Below are 21398 nucleotides of genomic sequence, written 5' to 3'. Positions count from 1 at the left end.
TAGCTGTCAAATGCTGGGGGACACCCTGGGGATGTGGAAAGTACTATCTGGATGCTAATTCTTTCTTCCCGTTCCACTTTATTTTAACCGTCTCTAATGGCAGCTCTTTCAAATTGCTGTGCTTACGGTGATAAGATATAATTTGCCTTTTCCTTGAACAACTACTAAGTTCTAAAATTATTCATGTCAGACGCTTATGTTTTATTTAAAATGTCTATTTAACAATTTAGTCTCACCATGTCTAACCTCTTTAGCCATTCCAGCAGTCGCAGCCTTTCAATTACTTCCCTTGCTAGAGAAAAAAGAACTGCTTTTGATCTGTATACGGCAACACTCCAGCAAAGCATTGCTGATGTAATCAGGTTCACAGTTGGAGCTCTGTGCTCGCTGCCTGCTCTACTCTTTGCTTCAACACTGTGGGAAGCCAAGAGAGGGCACGTGGCTTTGATCAAATCCTTTCACTGAGAGGCTTCGTACCTGTGTGTGATCTGCGTCCCTCGTAGACTGGACATGGTCTCCTCCAGGTTCTGGCGAAGGTCAGCAATGTTCTTGACAGTTCGTAATCTTCGAGTCTCTGGGTCCTCCCCTGCAGAATCAGAAGTGACATTTGACATTTAGTCCTGCCAACCCACTGAAAATAAAAATTCCACGAGACTCAGGACATTCACTTTGTGCTCCTTTACATTTTCATGTCAGAAGTGTTCAGCTTTTGTGTTTCAAAATATTACTCAATAAGAAATCCAATTGTTAAAAAGAATCTGCAGGCTTGCAAAATGGTAGCTGTTGGCTTTCCAAATTGAATATCATCCAACAGTATCTTATCTGGAATATTTATTTCAGATTTTTTTTAATAAAGTACCACTACAAACAGCAAATAAAAGCTATTTTCATTTTTTTGTGTTGCAATATCTTCCTGAAATGTTATTACCATCTTTTTTAGGATGTTTCAATATGATATTACACAGCAATTGATTTGGGTCTGCAGTGCACTGCCGGGGTAATATTGGAGGCAGATTCAATTGTAGGAGTCCAAAGAAAGTTGAATCTACCCGAAGGGAATTGATTGGCAAAGCCATGGGGAGAGGGGGAGGTAGTGGGATCAATGGGATTGCTCACACAGAGCTGATATGGACTCAATGGGCCAAATGGTTTCTTTTGATGCTGAAATCTTTCTGTGATTCTGTGACCTGAAGCTCACCCTGGTTCAGTCATAGACCCAAAGCTGACATGCAGCATAAGACTGCCAGTTAACTGGAGGCTTGGCAATCTCCGTCAAGATAAAGTCAGAGACCAAATCACTCCAGTGCACCCCTTTGGCCTTGCCTTTTGTATTCCTATTCTACACCAACGCACCAAGAGGGATGTCAATTCCAAAAATATTATCTCTAATCTCAATAGGTTTTGGTGATCGGATATTGTCAGTGCTTAAAACTAATCTAACTGCCCCTGAACTGCCACTGTTGGTTATCCAGTTTCACCCTGTCAGAGAAATCACCTCTGTTCCAACCACTCCCTTCCCCAACCTTCTCTGCTAACTATACAAGATGCTGGAGGAACTCAGCAGGCCAGGCAACATCTGTGGAAGGAAATGAACAATCAACATTTCGGGTCGAGATCCTTCATCTTTTACAGCTCCATGTCCTTCCCAGTCCAGGTGAAGGGTCTCCACCCAAAATGTCAACTGTCCTTTCCCCACCATAGATGCTGCCTGACCTGGTAAGTTCCTCCATCATCTTGTGTGTGGCTCCAGATTCCAGAATCTGTGTCTTTTGTGTCTCCTCTTCTCTGTTAACTAGATTAACTCATTTCTCTCCTTCCCAATTCTGATGAAGGGTCCCAGACCTGAAGCGCTAACTGTTTCTCCTTCCACAGATGCTGCCTGACCTGCTGACTGTTTCCAGCATTTTCCTCATTATATTTCAGATTTCCAGCATCTTCAGTTTTTTCCTTAATTTCCATTTACTGGTGTTTGATTATTCTGAAGCTTCATCAAAAAATGGATAAATGTTATCAAAATATATTTCTGCCCAACTTTAGTTTTTGTCCTCCTGGTATTAATGACTCTTGCTGAGTAATGTGTCACAGGTTACCAAATGGCTCACTATTGGCTATTCTTAACATGTCAACTAAGAAACTGTGCTATGGCAGGCTATTCGACCATAGAAGCTATAACTTCCAAGTTCATCCCTCTCTTCATGCATGTATTTTCCAGCAGGGATGAGTAAGCAGCACTCAGAAGAAAATGATCCCAGTTAAATTTATTCCCCATAGCATTTGTGCATGAAGATCAAAAGTAGCATTCCTGCTAACATCCACTCAAGAACAACCAACCCAGCACTGGATAGGGTCCAAACTTGGTATTGTCTTTATATCATACCATTGAATTAACAGTAACAAAGATTTACCCAATTATCACACTGACAAAGCATTATATTTCAAAACACTTATTGCTGGTACTTTAGCTGAACTGATGACCCAAGAAGTTTGAATTTATCATAAAGTGTTAGGGAGACAAATGAATGTTGGAATTGAAATTGATTTATTATTGTCACATGTACCGAGGTACAATAAAAAAAAATCGTTTTGCATACATTCATACAGATCAATTCATTATTGATACTGGCCATTATTTCAAGAAGATTTGAATACAAGAGTAAAGATGTCTTCATGTTCCAACTATGTAATGCCCTTGTGAGACTGCATCTGAAATACTGTGTGCAGATCTGGTCTCCCCACCTGTGACAGAAAGATTGTAGTGAAGGTGCAACAGATTGATAGTTGGGCTGGCGGACTTGTCACATGAGGAGAGATGAAGCAGATTGGGGCTATACTGTCTGGAGATCAGAAGAATGAGAGGCAATCTCATTGAAACATTCAAAGTTCTTAACTGGTTGGACAAAGTAGATGTGGAGTTGATGTTTCACCTGGCTGGAACATTTAGAACCTGGGATTACTGTCTCAAAATAAGGGTTTGGCCACTCAGGACTGAGAAGAGAAAACATTTCTTCAACCAGAAAGCAGTGACTTGTTGGAATTCACTAAGCAAGAGGACTTACAGGCTTATTCGCTGAGAATACTGAACCAGTCATTGAGAATACTGAAGATAGAGATCGATAGACTTTTAGATATGAAGGGAATCAAGGGATATGGGGTTAATGAAGGAAAGTGGCACTGAGGTAAAGGATCAGCCATGATTTTATTGAATGCTGGAGAAGGCACAAGGGGCCAAATGGCCCACTTCTGCTTCTATGTTTTTATGTTCATCGGGAATAAAGGAAATATGAAATGGAACTGACACCCCACAGTATCCATCCTGAACTACATAAATGCGTCTTTCTTTTAACTGAAGAAACATTCATTAGATCTCCATTTGTGAACTTACATGCCCTGCCTCCTTATTCTATACTACAAGGTGCTGATGGCTCTGCATTGAACAGCACCAGTTAACAGGAGAGTGTTGCGTGCATTATTCTGACAGGATTTCCCCCAATTTTCTTTCCACCTCTCCTCAAAACTCCAGGTTTTATCCTTGATTGCTACTGAGGAAGCCAATCCTAGCCTGGCCTTAGTATCGAGTTTATGAACTGCAGGAATAGTTTTTTATCTTATCTATTTTCTTTAATAATTTGAAAACTTTGATTTTATCCCTCTCTAATCATTTAAACACAACTCTGATTAAAATATTTCTACTGGGTACAAGTTGCTTCTTATAATTTAACCCCTGGAATCCAGGTATCACTCTGGTAAATCTATGCTGCACTCCCTCTAAAGCCACGTTAAGGGGAGGTGCCCTGAAATGTTCACATCGCTAGATGTGTGGTCTAAAATGGTGCTCTGTGGCTGAAGCATAACTTCGGCTTCATTATGCTTCAGTCTTCTGTCTTCTGTATATAAAGACCGGTCTCCCATTTGAACACTTTATGTACCTGGCCCTGACATTTTAACAATGTAAATGAGCCCCAAAGTCTCTTAATCCTCACAACTGAATTGGGTTTCTAAACCCTTCTGCTGAACTAAATGTTAATTAGTTTTGATCAAACATTTGTTGTACATCAAAGATTATAGCTCTAGCTTTGATTTCCTACAGTAGTATACTTACTGTTGAGGTTTTGATAAACATCTAGCATTGTCAGCAGAGTCTGCTCATTGACCTGAGCAATGCCTTCCCACACACACGTGTGCTGAACATGCACCTGACACAACTCGTTACTTCGACCCAAGGGCATGCTTCTCTCTCGAGCAGTCCGGCTTAATCCTGGTTTGGTCCGCTGTTCCTGTGCCTTGCTTTTCAATCCATACAATGCAGGAATTTTGCTCACTCTGGATCCAGATTTGCCTCGACCTAAATATCCGCTCTCGGAACCAAGCGTCTTCCTTGAAGTCTTGGATGGGTTCAGCTCTGTGGAAGAGGTTGCTGACTTGCCACTCACTCCTCCACCTGATTTATAACATAGCTTTGATTCTTTCTTGGGATGGCTGTAACTCCAAGATAGCAGAGGGCTGCTTCTGGACTTTGTACCATAAACCCCACGGTTTTTAGACATATAAAAGTGACTTGCATCATTGAGTTGATCCATTCTCTGAACAACAATACAAGTTCCTCTTCTTTCTCCTGATTATTTGTCCAGCTCCAAGGTTGGCTACTGCAGCTTGAGATAGGTACTTAAAACTGTTGAATACCAAGCAACCCACACTGAGTGTGTGCTTCTGCTCTTAGAAAAAGTCCTCTCGTGCGATGGAACTTAGCATTGCTTTTCAGATTGCAAATGGGGCAAGTGCGATCTTTCTCCACTGTCTCCAGTTCAAGCTGAAGACGGCAGCAACTTTTCAGCTGGTTCTGCAGACTTGCTTGGAAGTGATTGGTCTCTTTCTTTGGTTTTTTTCTGAGCTGGTATTTAAAATGACTGATGGTAAAAAGATGCCTGTTGTGTGCTTGGATCAGACACACAAGAGGACAACTTATTGACAAAACTTTGGTGATTACTGAAGCCTGCTTTGAGTCCTCACGCCGCTTAATATTCATCTGGTGTTTCTCTTTATCATAGTTTTATTTGTCTTTCTCTAAAGACTGCCATGGCACAAACAGCTAGAAACGACACAATAAGAGCTGGCCAAAGCCCAGACTACAAAACATCCATTCACTACCTTTGATGCACTGAATCCTGCTCTATTGAAGCATCTATGGCCACAGCTTTCATTGTATCTTCCCCACTTTCTACAACCCCAACCCCCACCTTTCAACCACAGAGAAAGAGACACTGAAAATATTTTTTCCCCATCATAGAACTGGATTCCTATCATCAGCAACAGTACATAAATCAGTGGAGTAGTTTGTTTCCCCCAGTTAAACTGGATCTGAGAATTTACTGGGTATATTTTCAAGTAAAGAGGTATTTGTGTGTGGGATGTATTAACCTAACATTTAAAGATATAAAGCTGTGGCATGCATTAATTTAGGCTGGACTGGCCCCAACTGAAAATCAGTGTCAGAAGAAGTGGAGGAAAATGTCAATTTTGCATTCATTGGATCAAGTCAGAGAAGTTATCAGAGAGAAAAGTAAAATCTATACGGGATTTCCAAAAAAACACTAGCATTTGCAAACGGTAATACGTATTTCAAAACCTACTAAATGCTACTGTTGTCACATCCATTAAAAGTTTCTTACAGGATTTCTTCAAAATTGAAGAAAATCAAAATAAATATAAAGAGATTATAGAGCAGTACAATTCAGTTATTCTTTTGCGAGGCAAGGAAAGTAGGGAGGGCAGATATCAAAGTGTCCAAAATATAGTTGGGTTTGTAATTTTCCCTGTTTAAAGCACATTAGACAAAATCCAAGCACAACACTATTTAAACAAATAAAAATCAGTTACCCAGTAATGACTTTGGTATCTTTAGAGTCATGAATTCAGCTTTTATTACTGGATGAGAAAGGAGAGGCTTCCAGATATTAAACCCTTGCCTATTTGGTGTATTGTTAGTTTTGAGACATGAATCACTGGCTTCATCACAACTTGAAACGTGGTGTTGTTCAATTGATGTAGAAGCCAAACTGAAGAGGGGGAGGGCTTTCCTACTGAATCACAATCGACAAAGGCATCAGGGGAAAACAAAACATGACTCAACAACAACTGAAGGTCTCGTCAAGTACTCATTATAAACCCCCAACTTCTGACAGAGCTTATAGTAAGACCTGATTTCCCTGACTGGAAGGGCAAAGAAGCAGATCCAATAATAACACTCAAAAAGCTTTTGGATAAATAAATTAAGGGCAACATTCTGAAATTCAATTAAATTGAATAAATTGATGAAACAAATGTAGAATTAAAGGTCAGTATTAGTGATCAATAACTGAATGGATTGTAGTAAAATAGAAGCTCAGATTTCAACCTTATCTTACTAAATGGTAGAGCAGTTCTGAAGGTCTATATGGGCTATTCTTACATCTATTTCTTATGGGGAACAGGCAGAGATGTGGGATTAGAGCCATAGGGTCATGGAGCACAGAAACAGACCCTTCGGCCCACCACATCCATGCCTACCACCATGTTTGTACTGATGCCATTTACAACATTTGGTTTGTAGCCTTCAATGCATCGGTAATTCAAGTGACAATTCAGCTAATTGGTTAACTCTTTGAAAGGCCCAACACAGATATGACGGGCTTTATCATCCCTTGATTCCAGAAATGACTTCCCAGGTGTTCACCAACATATAAAAAATTCTACCAGTTACAGAATGCTGGACCAGGTCAGCCCATCTCTGACTCCCATGGCTGAGCATTGTAGTGAGGAAGTTAGAGACAAGCTGGAGGTCAGACAGCGGTGCTTCTGACCAACAGCTCTGCACCTGTTCTCATTGGCTCACTGAGCACCGCTCAGCTTTCCCGGTCTTGTTGAACCTTTCCTAATCTCTCGTTATTCAGATAATAATCTGCCTTCCAGTCTTTGCCACCAATGTAGATAACATCACATTCATCCATACTGCAAGTGCCATGACTTCCCCCACTCACTCAACCTGTCCAAACGACTCTGGAACCTCTCTGCATTCTCATCACAGGTTGTGCTCCCATGAATAGCTGAGGACCAAGCATCAAACCTTGTGGTATCTTACCAGTCACCATCTTCCACTTTGAAAAGGATACAGTTTATTCCTACTCATTGTTTCCTCTCTGCAGCAGTTATCTATCCATGTCAATACATTACCTCTTGTGCTCTAACTTTACACACTAATCTCTTGTGTAGGACCTTGTCAGAAGTCTTCTGAAAGGCCAAATATACCACATCTACTAGAGAAACAAAGGACTGCAGATGCTGGAATCTAGATGAAAAACACGATGATGCTGGAGGAACTGAGCAGACCAGGCAGCATCCGTGGAGAAAAGCAGGCGGTCAACGTTTTGGATCAGGACCCTTCTTCAGGACTGAAGATAGGAAAAGGGGAAGCCCAATATACAAGTCCTGGCAGTGGAGGAGGCCCAGAACAGAAAATGAGGTGCCGTCCACTGCCAGGGGAATTCCAAGCGCAAACTGGAGAAACAGCACCTCATTTTCCATCCTGGAACCTTGTAGCCTAATGGCATGAACATTGAATTCTCCCACTTTAAGTAATCCCCCCTTCCCTTCCCCACAACCCCTTGGCCCCTGCCATGCTTCTTCTCTTCCCTTTCCTAGCCTATCTCTCTTTATCCTACCTTTTTTTCCCTCTCTCTCCTTAACCTTTGACCCATCCCCCAGTGGATCTGCTCTCCCCTCCTCTCCCACACCTGCCTATCACCACCTCTTACCTGCATCTACCCATCACCACCCTGTGCCCACCCCACCTCCCCTCTTTTGACCACCTATCACTGCTCTGCTTTTCCCTCCTACATATTGGGCTTCCCCTTTTCCTATCTTCAGTCCTGAAGAAGGGTCCTGACCCGAAACGTTGACCGCCTGCTTTTCTCCACGGATGCTGCCTGGCCTGCTGAGTTCCTCCAGCATCATTGTGTTTTACGACATCTACTGGTTCTCTCCCGTCCACTCGACTTACCTCCTCAAAAATTTCAAATATATTTGTCAAACATGATCTCTGTTCATTAATCCTGTTTTTTTAAATGTTCTGCTGTTAACTCTTTCATAATGGCATTTTCTCCACCACGGATAGCAGGATAACTGGTCTATAAATTCTCTCCTTCCTTTTTTTAAGTGGTGCTCTCTCTTTGATCATTTGATTCTTCTTTGCACGCCCCCTCTCAGCATGCAACTTTAAGCCTTGTTCTTACTGGAGTTAAGTCACTTGACATGGTCGTACACCTTACTTTTCTCTTCCATGATCTCCTTTGCCAGCCAGGGAGCTCCTGGTTTGATCCCCTTATCTTTCCCCCTTGTAGGACTGCAGTTAAGTATACCTGAAACATCTGTCACCCATTGTTCCATCATGGTTGTACCATTCATGCCCCATTACGGCTCATCAGCTGCTGAGAAGAAGATTCTTGTAATGACTTTCCCTGTAGCAGTTAATGGCGAGATTCCTCTGTATTTCTAACCATTGTTGACATCTCCTTTCTTGAAACTGGTCATGATTTGGGGTGTCTCTGAAACTTACTGGCATGATTTCCTCTTACCACAAAGGGAGATAACGTTATACAGTATATTAATGCCAAAAGCCCCACTCCATATGTTTTACCACAGGAATTTCATCTGCTCCAGTGGCCTTGTTGCTTGTCCATTGTCAGATGGTCTTTATGATCACCCACCAGGATGGGAGAGCACCGAGATTGTAACGAACAGTAAAGCCAAACACTGATGATTAATTCTGTCAGTACACACACATAGTCTTCAACTGACTGAAGAAAAGAGTGCACAAAGACAAGACCTCAAACCAAGACCATGGTCTACCAAACAGCAAGGTTTCCCACCTTCCTGTATGCATCGACAACACAGAAAAGCAACAACAGCTACCTCAAAGCACCGGAGAAGCACCATTAACAATGTTACTACAAAACCCTGAAACTCTACCAGCAGGATAAGCCAACTAATGTCAGAGCCCTCTCCCAGATGAGCATCCCTACTTTCAAAGGTCTGATCATTCTCAACAAACCCTGCCTTGTGTGTCACACAGTGTACATGCCTGACACAAGACATTCGAAACAGGTACTCCATTCCGCGCTTTGTCATGATAGGAGGTTTCCGAGAGCACAGTGGATATGCTTCCAGGAATGTTTTCAAACCCTCCTTCAAAAAATGTAATATCTCCATTTATTCAGGGGAACCCCTGGACCAAGGCCTTTCAAACTAATAGGGAAGCATCCAGGAAGGCACTGAGTTCCCTGGGTCTCCTCAATGGGAGCACATAGAGGCCAAGCCCAAACAAAAGTATGCACAACATTGCAATCAAAACCTAGCCATCCATCCTGTCAATCACAGCAGAGTCTTTGGATCTCACAGAGGACTCTTTCAGTGATCTCCGAGCGCACAAAACTGAAGTGGAAGCAAGTCATCTTCAACTCTGAGGGAATGCCTAAGAGAAGACAATTTACCGCCAATGGCTGGTTCCACTTAATCCCTTTTTATCCCACTGAGGCTAACCCTCCTCAATTTCGCCTTGCCCCACCATTCCATTATTACTCTAAACACAAGAGACACAGGACGGAGACACAAGCGACTGCGGCTACTGGAATCTGGAGCAACAAACGATCTGCTGGAGGAACTCAGGGCATCAAGCAGCATCTGGAAAGGAATTGTCGAAAGAAATTGCCTTTCCCTTCCCACAGATGCTGCACGACCTGCTGAGTTCTTCCAGCAGATTGTTTGTTACCCAGTCTATACCACTCTTTCACGCAGATTTATCCCTCTATCTCCTTCTCACTATTTACTGGTCTATAGAATACCCGCAGTAATGTGATAGCCTTGTTTTGTTTGTTAATGCTGACCAATTTTCTACCTGACCTTTTAAAGGCATCTCTCTCCTGCACTATAACCTCGTCCTTAATCAGTTTTGCCATCCCACCTTTTCTCCTTTCCTTATCCTGTCTGCACACCTCGTATCCCAGAGAAATAAGTGCCCTGCACTTCCCCTTTTGGAGCCCATTTCGGTTATCACAATTACATCATGGCTATTAATACCAGCAGCTCACCAACCTTATGCACCACACTTTATTCAAATTTATGCATTTTTGTATTCCTCATGGCCTTTCTTCATCTAATTCCACCTAACATTGCATACTTTACTCTCTATTACTATCTAACAATCCATTTTCTTCATGCATTTTATTGCCGTTTTCTATTAATATATAACGGTACGATCATCCTGCCAATTTCATTTTAATATCGCCCCAACCAGGCAAGTAAACATCCCCATTATGACATTGGTCCCAGCATGTTAAAGAGGTAGTTAACATGGCAGCCAATTTGCACATGGCAGGATCCCTTAACCAACAAGTTGTTGCTCTGCTGCTCTGACAGAGCACTTCATCATTGCTGGAACTAAACCCTGGAACTCTCCACTCAACAGAATTGTGGGAGCACCTTCACCAGGACTCTGTGGGTCAAGGGTGGCAGCTCACCACCACCTTCTCAAGGGAACTGAGGGATGGGCAATAATAGCTATACCCACATCCACCCACAAAAGAAAAATATTTCATGAAAAATCAGCAATTCTTTCACATAGAAAATTAAAATGCATGTTCTGTAGATCTTCAGTAAAATCTTCCTTGCTCTCAATCTCAAACCATCATTTTAAAAATATAATCCGGCACAGTTAGATTTCAGTTCGAGGCAGCAAAATATGACAAAAAGTTGCCCGATCAACAAGAATTCTTTTAAATCAGCAGATACTATTGGATATATTCCTAAAATATATGTAGTCTTCCTTGGGATACTGTTCCTGAATTCACTAACTCTAACATTGAGCTGTCAGCTTACATTAGAAATGCAATAGTTCCAACTTTAATAATTTACCTTAAACATTGAATCTATATATAAAATACAATCCAGAAAAAAGGTCATTTGGTTCAGCTGAAGTTGGGTTTGATCTGCTATTGTGGCTTGACTCCACACTGGGGAATTGCAATACACAAATACGCCATGAAGACTGACCTTATTTCCAATCCATCACAATGCTCAATAGTGCGATTTTTGTTTTAATTAACCAAGCCCTTGGAAAGAACGCAAGCTGAAGTAACAGCATCATGCAATGCTCCAAGAATCCGCTTAAAAATGGATGGAGCAGCTCAGTCTAACCAGCTGGAAGTCAGAACCCGTAGGTCAGGATAGAACTAGTTCCATCCTTAGCTTGCTCCTTGTATAATGATATCCACACACGAGGCAGGAGAAGTGCAACAGTCGGCATCAGCAGCTCAGTATTAGAGGCGAAGTAAGAGGAAAGTGGGCATTTCCCCAACTTTGTGAGGAACTGAACATGTCGACTCAGCCTCATTCAGACAGTGTGAATGATATCATAGTGGTTATTTGATTTGCAACCCAAAGGCCCAAACAAATCATCCAGAGACTTGTCCAAACCCCACCATAATATCAGAGGAATATCGTTGGAAGAATTGAAATATAAATAATTAACTAAATATGGAATTAAAAAGATAGATCGGCAAGGTGACTGTGAAAGTATGGGATTCTTAAAGCCCACCTGGTTCACTAGTATCCTTTAGCAAAGTAAATCTGACTTTAATTTCCAGTAAAAAGAGATCTGACAATCTTATTGTTTAAGAAGGTGGCTCACTACCATCTTCTCAAAGACAATCTGTGATATCCATGTATCTTGAATGAATTTAAAAGAAAGTCTGAATGCCTAAACAAAAGAACTGGAACTGGGTAGAAAATACTTCGGGCAGGCAATGAAGAGAGAGAGAAATTGATGAGAAAAAGATTCTAAGGCAAGACGTCATTTTAGCTAGGCATTCTACAACAGGTTTTCTTGAAGAAAACTCAGCTTTGTTTACTACCAAAGCTGGCCAACAAAAACCTTCAGCACAAAGCATTGGCAATATCAGTCCTTACAGAGATTAACGCAAGTGCACTGGGAGATTCTGCAGCAAAACCATTGCTTATTGCTGCAAGTAAGCCTTTGTCCTGGGAAGAGTTCCGTATGGGGTGCCAGTCTTGGCAAATACCATCACACTCCTCAGGAGCTCTATAAATATTGATACTCACCCAACGATTCCAGTTCTAATTTCCTTTTCCAAACAACAATGGCAAGCGGGAATAGCTTTGGGAAATCAGAAAGGGGTTTCCTTTTTGAATTAGTATAAAGCAATAAAGATAACACAGGAAGAAACAAATACAGAGAAAAGTATCTGTAAAAAAATTCTCTAAATATTGGGCTTATGATGTGAAACGCACTTGGTCCAGTCAGAGATAAATTGAGGAACCTGCCAACTCAAGCTTGAAATCCTTCACTTTACACAATCAGTGCAGGAGGGGTGAGCAGAACATCTCCACTGTTTATATCGGTTCTATTTAGGTAGAGACTCCAAGAAACTGTAATATAGTTATCATAACAGTCAATCAAACAGGTAGACTATAAAAAAAATCAGGATCAAGCATGCTGCATTTGTCAAAGTTTTTTTTTCCAAATGTGTATAACATAACAATCCAATTCTAAGTTATGGGACTTATGAGTCAACATTTCCAAGTTATAGATTACCTCAGAAGATGTATGCTTGCGTAATACTGCAAAGATTCTAAGATAAAATTGTAAGTTTATAGTTTTTTTCATTTAACATCGCATCTTTTTGGTTAATGTAAAAGCTGGATTTACTTACCAGGCAGATCTTCTATGCATGTTTGTCCATTTTTGCTATACAGAACAGTATCCATGTTCACTCCCCCTGTACCAGATTCAGTCATTACATTTCCTTCATTGTCTGTCTGTGACCTAAAAAACAAGGCACTGCAAATATAAACCTGCTTTAATGGAGTGAAGAGCGGACCGTCTGCATAATTGATTGGTCCCTTATGAAGTAATCGTACAGAAACAGAAAAATGCACTGAACCATAGGTAAATCTGTTGCTAGCACGCAAAGTCATTCAGTGCAGTACAATTCATATTGTTTCACTCCATGGATAGGATAGTTTTTATAGTTTACCAGTAGAAAAGTTAAAGTAATACAATGTTAAAATAACACCTAATGCATAAGCTATTTGACTTTTGTTAACCTAAGTTGATTACGTTTCTATTCTAGTTGCTTTGCCCTATGTCTTTCTGCTGCCTCTTTTATAACCACTTCATTTCACATCTTCTGTGTAGGTGGAAGGATATGACAATTGTGAATGGACTCTTACAAAACCACCCTTTGCACCTTAACCGCTATTGCTCTATGCTTTCCGGACTATTTCTTTTTTTCTCCCATGTACAGTCCCTTTCTCTGCCTTTGCCAATAAAAGGAAAATAATGAGGTCAGGAGAGTCAGCTGCAGAGAGGACTGGGAGCCACTCCAAACTGGTTACTCACTGCGTGAGAACTGAGCAACCATTGGAGCAGCACACAGGCTTGGCAGAATGACTTGGGAGAGGAAGGGTTTTGTTTCAAGCACTCACATCACAGCACAAAGGGATTCCAGGAAAGGTAAATTAATGGCACTTTATCCATTTTCTTGAGAGCTTTATTCTTTGACAGCACCTCCTCAAACCCTAACTCCTACCACCTGTAGAAGGACAAAGGCAGCAGGCTAATGGAAACCCACCACCAGCTGGTTCCCCTCAATGTCACACGACATCCTGATAAAGAAATATATTGTTGTTCCTTCATCATTCTGGGTCTAAATCCTGGAAGTCCCTACCCAACAGCACCCTGGGAGCACCTTCACCATTCAGTCTACACCAGTTGAGATACATACAAGAAAACTTTATTTTGAAGCAAAAGCTGAATTCATGCTCATTTTGGTCAATACTCTAGTACCCCTTCTTACTAAAGGGAGAAATTCATCTGAATTTCATCTGATTCAAATGTGCCTGATGCTGCCTGCCAATTCTCCAGTACCCTTGTTAAAAGTTCTTATACCTCAATTGTGAACCCAAACATCAAGGGGATGGCGCAATCTGGGAATGGAGGGAGTTGGGAAGAGCATTCTGCAAAACTACAATGCAGCCCAATCCCATGCTTGTCCACTTTCTCCACACACAGGTGATCTACAGTTTGGAGGTAGGGAGAAGACACGGCAGGAGCACCTCCATCATCCTCCAATTCTGGCACCTGAGCATCTTCCACTAATACGGCTGTGCCTTCAGCTGCCCCGACCCTACCTCTTGGAATTCTCAAATCTCTCTAGCTCTGAATCTCTTTTTATTTCTTAAAAATCCTCCATATAATCTCTCTCTTTCACCAAAGTTATGGTTACCTGCTCTAATATCTTATTGCATGACTCAGTGTCAATTTTCTTTTTAGAATACACTTCTGCGCAGCACCTTGAAATGTTCTACAAAAAGTGTCATTACTACTTGTTGCTGTTGAACAAGGTGACAGAATTGCTTCAACTGACCTCAGTAACTCTGCATGAGAATGGGAGAAATCAGCTGCAACACAGACAAAGGTCTGCTGTTGAAGGAGCTACAGGGAATCATGATGTGGGTTATCAAGGCTCTTCTAACGTACGTTGCTGTTGATATGGTGTTCAGGGGGAGAAAAGTTCATTGTTTCAAACCTTTCATCACTGAAGGAATCTGTGAATGACCTGCTTCATCTTTTCTTTTTTAAATTTAATTCTCTCCACCCAAAATTATTAAACTGAAAGTGATTTTTGAGATTCTTTTGGAGATAATTGTGGTTCTGGAACTGGTAATTGGAAGAGGGTTCCTTGAATGGATACGGATACAACGTTTGACAAAGAGTGGGTAACTAACCAATGGACTTCCAGACTCCCATCAGTGTTGTTCTCTCAGGCTGACAGAAGCATAGTGTTCATGTTACTGGACTAGCTGAGAGAAGCCTGGAAAATTATAAGTTCGACTCCCACCATGGACACAGAGGAATCCAAATCTGAATAATTAAATAAATAGATCTGGAACAATAAGCCAGCTTCTTGGTTACCAGAGTGAACCAGGTGGGTTTCTGTCATTAAAAACACATTTGGTTCATTTTGCCCTTCAGGGGAAAAAAATCTGCCATCCTTACCCAATTTGGTCTATACATGGTTGTCTCCTTACTTAATTCATTTTCAGGGCCTGGACATTGTGGGAAAAGACAGCATTTATTGCCCATGCCTAATTGTTCTTGAGAAGGTTATGATGAGCCTTCTTGAACCACTGCAGTCCTTCTGCAGTACTGCCATGTGACGTTGATTAGGGAGTTCTAGGATACAGACCCAGCAACGATGACGAACTGGTGATATATTTCCCAGTCACAATGGTGTGAAGCTTGGAGGGGAACGTGCAGGTGGCGGTGTGCCTTCATCCTTGGTGGTACAGACATGGATTTGAGATATGCTTGTGGAGCAGCCTGGGAGAGTAGCTGCAGTACATTTGTAGATAGTACACACCGCAGCTCTGTTCACCGCTGATGGAGGGAATGAATGCTTAGGATGGTTGATGCGGTGCTAATCAAGCAGGCTGCTTTGTCCTAGATGGTGCCGAGCTCCTTGAGGGTCATTGGTGCTGCGTTAATCCAGGCAGGTGGAGAGCATTCCATCGCACATGTGACATGTGCCTGTGGATGGCCGAATAGCCTCTCAACTGCCCTCTGAAACAGCCCACCAAGCCACTCTGTCCGGGGCAAAGTTAAACATTTTATAAACTTTGGCTGGGAACAAATGTATAAATGTGGCATTGGCTGCATTCATCCTATGGAACATTCTGGAGTCTCCTCTTCCTTGTATAGCAAAGCTGATATCAAGAAATCATTGTTGGGTAAGGAAAAGCAGTTCCCGTCTAATCATATATTTCACGTCAGTATGGATGTGAATAAATAATTTACAAATTGTGCATAAATTCCTACTTCTGGATTTAAACAGAACATGACTTCTGTACCAGTAATTCCGTGCCACCGAGAATTTTCGCTATTGCATTCTTCCTTCTCTTTAGCTAACCCTATAAGAAATTTCAAGCACAATTCACTGTCATGTTATCTTAATTCTGACAAATTTCTGATCCCATAAAATGAATGAAATCTTCACTTTAAAAGCTGCACTCAAGTTGAACTTTAAGAAATTTTTTTTTTGTAAACAATGGAATTGAGCAAGTTGATTTCCAGCTCAGTGAAGGGGTTCAGGCTGCAGCCTTGGCCTGGCCTCTCTGTACGGAGCCAATTCCTCTGGAGAATTTCCACATGGTTGCAAAATCAAGACCAGTGTCACAATCCAAGGTCAAATCTCCAAATGCTCTGTCACCCTCCACTCCCACCCACACATGTACTCAATGTCATTGTCTGGCACATTCAATCACACCACGGGCTGAGTGTCCATTAGCATTTTCGGCTTGAGAACCAATATCACTTCCTCCTTTGCCCAAGTTCTACACTGATTTTGCAATCTTCCTAGAAGCCACAAGGACACACCAAGAGCCTTTAGCTCTTCTATTCACTCGCCACTATGTTTACAGAGACATACAGCACAGAAACAGACCCTTTGACCCACTGAGATTCACTTACCATTAAGCGCCCATCCACACTGATCTCATTTTATTCTCCTCAGATGCCACCCCATATTTTACCACTCACCTGGGGGCAATTAACATTAACGTACCAACCCATGTATCTTTGGGACGTGGGAGGAAATGGGAGCACCTGGAGGAAACCCAAGTGGTCTCAATGAGAACATGCAAACTCCACACGGATAGCACCAGAGGTCAGGAGTGAATATTGGTCGCTAAAGCCATTACTCACTATGGAGCTGAATCATAACATGTATTTATCAGAGGGCTGGTATTTGGCAAAAGCTTGCTGAAGTGAGGTTGTTCATTGTCCAATACTACTCTCAAAAACTTATTCAACAGTCGAAAACAGCTTAAATGACAGAAGGAATGATTCCCACCTGGCAATATTCCTTTAGACGTACCTGTACATGAAGGGAGCAACAGTGGCAGTGTTGGGGTGGTTGTATTGCTGCTGTGGGTGAGGTAGCTGTACACTGACTGTGTTACTTCCTGTAGTTTGGGTTGTGCTGACTGAAGTGGCAGCCTGAGCGTTGCTACTGTTCATAGGAGGTGTCCCCCCAGCCCCCTTTCCTTCAGAGGAGGCTAAACTACTGGAACTGGAATTCTTGCTGTCCAACTGCGACTTCTGCAGTGCAACTCCAGCACTCAGCTTTGCACTGCGGGGTCTCTCTCCATCCTTTGCAGGAGCTTGGGCACTTGTAGATTTCCCTGTAGAGGTTTTTAGCCCTGGTTTTGGTATACCGCTCTGCTGAGGCGTGGCCAGATCTTTTTTGGCACCGCTCAGCTTCCCTCCTTTTGGGATAAAGCTCGAGATCTTGGAGGATTTTTTTGGCATTTCAGAAGCAGCGACCTGTGGCTCCTCTTTGGTCTCCTTGTCCGTTTCGATTTTTTCTGACACGGATGCTCTCTTGGAGACCTCCTTCCCTTTGTCTTTCTCTTTCTCCTTCTGCTTCTCTTTATCCTTCTCACTGCCCTTGGGCGAGCTTTTCTTATTGCTCAGCGCCCGACTGATGGTCCTTTGCGCGATGCCTTTTAGTGCAATTTTTGGGCTGTTCGAGGAAGGTGTGGCACTACTGACACCTTTGGCTGACCCGTCTGTGTCGCCAAGGTCCATGCAGTTGGAAGCGGGTTCCAGTCTCTCGCAGCTGCCATCGCGAGGCCCTGAGTTCTCCAGGCTGGATCCACTAGCCTTGGAACCACCTTTACTGTTGAACAGCTTCAATTTCTCCAGCATGGACTTCTGGTTGTTGGCATTGTTCTTGGCAGTAGGCTCAACTGGAGGCTTCGGTGGTTCCTGCTGGGGCTGCTTCACGGATAACATGGAAGACGTGGCAGTGTGCTTGGCATTGAGGGATTTGCTGCGCCAGGGCTTGACAGAGTTGGGCTGGGGAATGGCTGACGGGCCACCGATACTGCTGGCACTATTGTTTGCAGAAGACTGTACATTCTCATTCATTCCTGGCTGCTGAGCTGTGTTGTCTGCTGGTTCTGGAACTGGAACAGAAAAATCATAAGTGAAGCAAATCTTCAGCCTCCTTCCATATAAGGCTGCATTTAACAAACTCAGTGCACTGAGTTGATGCTCTCTGTTCTTCATTTGTCTTCCCTTGGACACAACAGTCTTGCATACTACTGACGTGACACTTTATATATTTTTCCAACATGATGTTAAGAGTCATAAGCTCTGCTTTCAAAATTACATCCCTTATTTGATCACAACAATGAGGTCCGTGAGGGTGAATGGAGAATTATTGCAAGATTTTTGATGAGTTTATTCATAAAGAAGTCAGAATAATCAAATATCACAGCTTATGAATGTACAGTGATGAGGATTTTGGGAGTTAGACAAAGAGGTTTCAAATTTGCCGTGTGCCATTACAGGTGTGCTAAACGTTCATTGGGCAGTGTACTGGGGTGCACATTTCAGCAGTGCCCACGGCCACTACAGAGTTGCTCTTACATGTTTCCTTTGGTGAAAGAAAATACAGCACCCACAATGAAGAACAGGGGTTGGGGTGGGGATGGATCACAGGGAGAAGAGAGTTGGCAGTCAAGACTTATGATAGGGGCCTTAGGGTGAGAATGGGGGTAGTTGACATCGATCAGTGTCCTTGTGTTGGATGCTGGGGTGGGGGATTTGCAAGTAGAAGTGGCACTTGCTGGATTCAGAGGTCGAATCAGGGACTGATGGGACGATGGTGTTTGGAACCTGGAGGAGAGGAAGCTGGAGTTGGCAAAGGGATCTTCACCACGGAAGATGTGGTAAATCGATGGGGGAAGATAGGAGCAGTTGGCACTTTCAAGGGACCTGGATCAATTTAGAGTGAGATGGTTCAATGGGGAGATGAGTATCATGGCAGATAAATACTTCGTAGTAGGTCAGACAGCACCTGCAGAGAGAGAAACAGCAATACATTAGAAAATGATGGCCTAACCACTGCACTGGTTAAAATAGGGAGTAGTTGAGGTACACACACTATGTCCCAAATTTCAGTTCTTTCTACTCTGAATTAGCTTCTTTCAGGCAGTAGTAGCAAACAATACAATTGACGTCATTGCCCCTCAGTTGGGAAAAGCGAGCACTAGGGTCCCATTCAAAGTCACCAACAATCAACCAGAATGACAGACACCAGCCATAAAAGGCATCTCAGGCCTGCCACAGTAAACATCACCAGTGCCTGAGGCATAAGGCCCTATCCCAACAGAGTTGCTACCTCATGTTTTCACCTTAAAGGTGAAAGGAAATACACCACCCAGAACCAAGGGCATGTCCGGAAGTGGGGGGTGGGTAAACGAGCAGGTCACAGGGGGGAAGCAGGCTGGCAGTCAGGAGTCCTGATTGAGTACTGGTATTGAGGACCAGTGCAAGGTATTCAAGAGCACATCCATACCCAATTAGACATTAACCAGAAGAGGGTAGGATAAAGTGAGAAGAAAACAACAAAAAGAATCACAGTTCTATAGGAATGTTCTTGGCCTCAGGATATCCCAAAGTGCAACTGTAACAGCTGGGAAATTTAAATTTAGGAGATTAAATAAATCCAATATCTTAAAAAAGATAGTCTCTGTGTCAATAACCATGAAACTACCAGTTTGTTGTAAAAACCCATCTGGTTCACTAATGCTCTTCAGGGAAGGGAATTTGCCATTCTTGCTCAACTGGCCTGTTCCAGACCTGTGCCCAAACTGCTTGTCTCCAATATCAGAGTGATGACTATGCTTTCAGAAGTATGTCATTGGCTGTGAAGTGCCTTAGCGTATTAAAAAGTGCTTTAGAAAGGGAGCTTTTTTTTAGCACTGATAGTCTGCTGATGTTGCCAAGATGTTCAAACTACATATTAATGTGAATTTTCTTTTACTCAAGATCAAAAGTTGTCTCATGGAACAGTAAGCATGAATTGAAGGAGGAGGAAAGAATAATGCACTACGTTTTTACAGTGTAATTACACAATTATTTTCAATTTCCCAAGTTAATTAGGAGTAGTTTCACTCCCAGAGTAACAATGATTACCAATGTCTCCCATTGCAAACCCTTATGGCAAAATAATAATGAATTATGGAGCATTTCCTCCTGTACTAAGGACTGGAATTCCCCATCTGTCCAGGTAAGGCATCAGAATTTGAGGGGTCACCATTCTGCTGCTTGCTGTTCAGCTACTCATTTACACAAAATGCTGCAATAACACATCACAATGAACGGTATCCCTGTTAATGTTGAGTGCTACTGCTATGTAAATACAACATACAAGCTTTCACAAAAATCAGTCCAGCTACTTCCTGTGAATACAATTTCAGAAGCAGTGAAACAAGTCAGTCCTGGGAAAATAAGTTAGACTGAACAATTACACAAACATTAAAAAAAATTATTCTGTACTCATAATGGCATAATCTGGTTATAATTACTGAATTATATGCTTCATAAATCAAATACCTACTGCCACATTGACCATTAATACAAGCAATTTACTTACTTGAAAAGTGTCATATTTGAATGAAATTTCTTCTAGGAACCATTGGAAGAATGCAGCACAGATAATCATAGAATTTTCTAAAGTAACAATCCCTCCACTGCTTTAGTGCTTTGCTCTGTTCTTTATGAACCAGCGATGGATATAGAATATTGCTGTATGTAGTCAAAGTTGCACACTGCTTCACAGTTTCAGTTTGCAGTCACACGGTTAGACTAACGGTTGTTTTAACAGCTTCACAAAATCAAAAAGAAACAGCAGCTCAAGTTGTATGTTTCCAGCACTGTCAGAAGCCTATAGGGAAGGATCTGCTTCTCTGCCAAAACCTTGTGTGGCCATTTATTATGTTTCTGGGCTGTTTGATCCAAGCCAGATTTCTCTGATGTTCCAAATCGTACGACGCTCCCCCACACCCACCCTCCTGTGTAGATGCAATTTACTGAACGATGACTGGATAGCCGGCCAAATTCCATGCTTGTTTAATGACATCATTAGCTGATGGGGTGAAACTACTAAAGACAACATCAAGTTCTGCAAGCAGTGTGTACACAACCAATTACAGCGGTCATTGTCCGCTCCAGAAATTATACCCGCTCCAACAAAGATGTATTAGTGTATGAAAACCAGAATTGTCACAACACAGGCATTAGGCTTAGAAGCTATAATTATATCACAAACATATTAGAAAGAACATTATACTGCAATAGGTGTTTCAGCACAGGAAATCAGAAAAGTTACAATAATTAAGTACTCTGTATGAATCAGCACACTGTATGGAATGTAGTGGTTAAATTAGAGAAACAAAGGACTGCAGATGCTGGAATCTAGATGGAAAACACAATGAAGCTG

At 42.1% G+C, this 21398-nt stretch overlaps 1 protein-coding gene across 5 annotated transcripts in view; it reads right to left on the bottom strand.

The window, feature by feature from the left end:
• Positions 1–21398, bottom strand: part of nav2a (neuron navigator 2a) — a 755574-nt gene that overhangs the window by 214083 nt on the left and 520093 nt on the right. For all 5 annotated transcript variants that reach the window (XM_052028895.1, XM_052028896.1, XM_052028899.1 and 2 more), the window contains 3 exons: positions 16983–18075; positions 12759–12871; positions 478–586 (listed from right to left, as the gene is read on the bottom strand). In XM_052028895.1, coding sequence (XP_051884855.1) covers positions 478–586; positions 12759–12871; positions 16983–18075 — 1315 coding nt within the window. The remainder of the gene's footprint in view (positions 1–477; positions 587–12758; positions 12872–16982; positions 18076–21398) is intronic.

The sequence above is a fragment of the Pristis pectinata genome, chromosome 14, assembly GCF_009764475.1.
Source record: "Pristis pectinata isolate sPriPec2 chromosome 14, sPriPec2.1.pri, whole genome shotgun sequence".
NCBI lineage: Eukaryota > Metazoa > Chordata > Chondrichthyes > Rhinopristiformes > Pristidae > Pristis > Pristis pectinata.
Note: the sequence above shows the minus strand (reverse complement) of the source record. Positions and strands in the feature narration are given on the sequence as shown.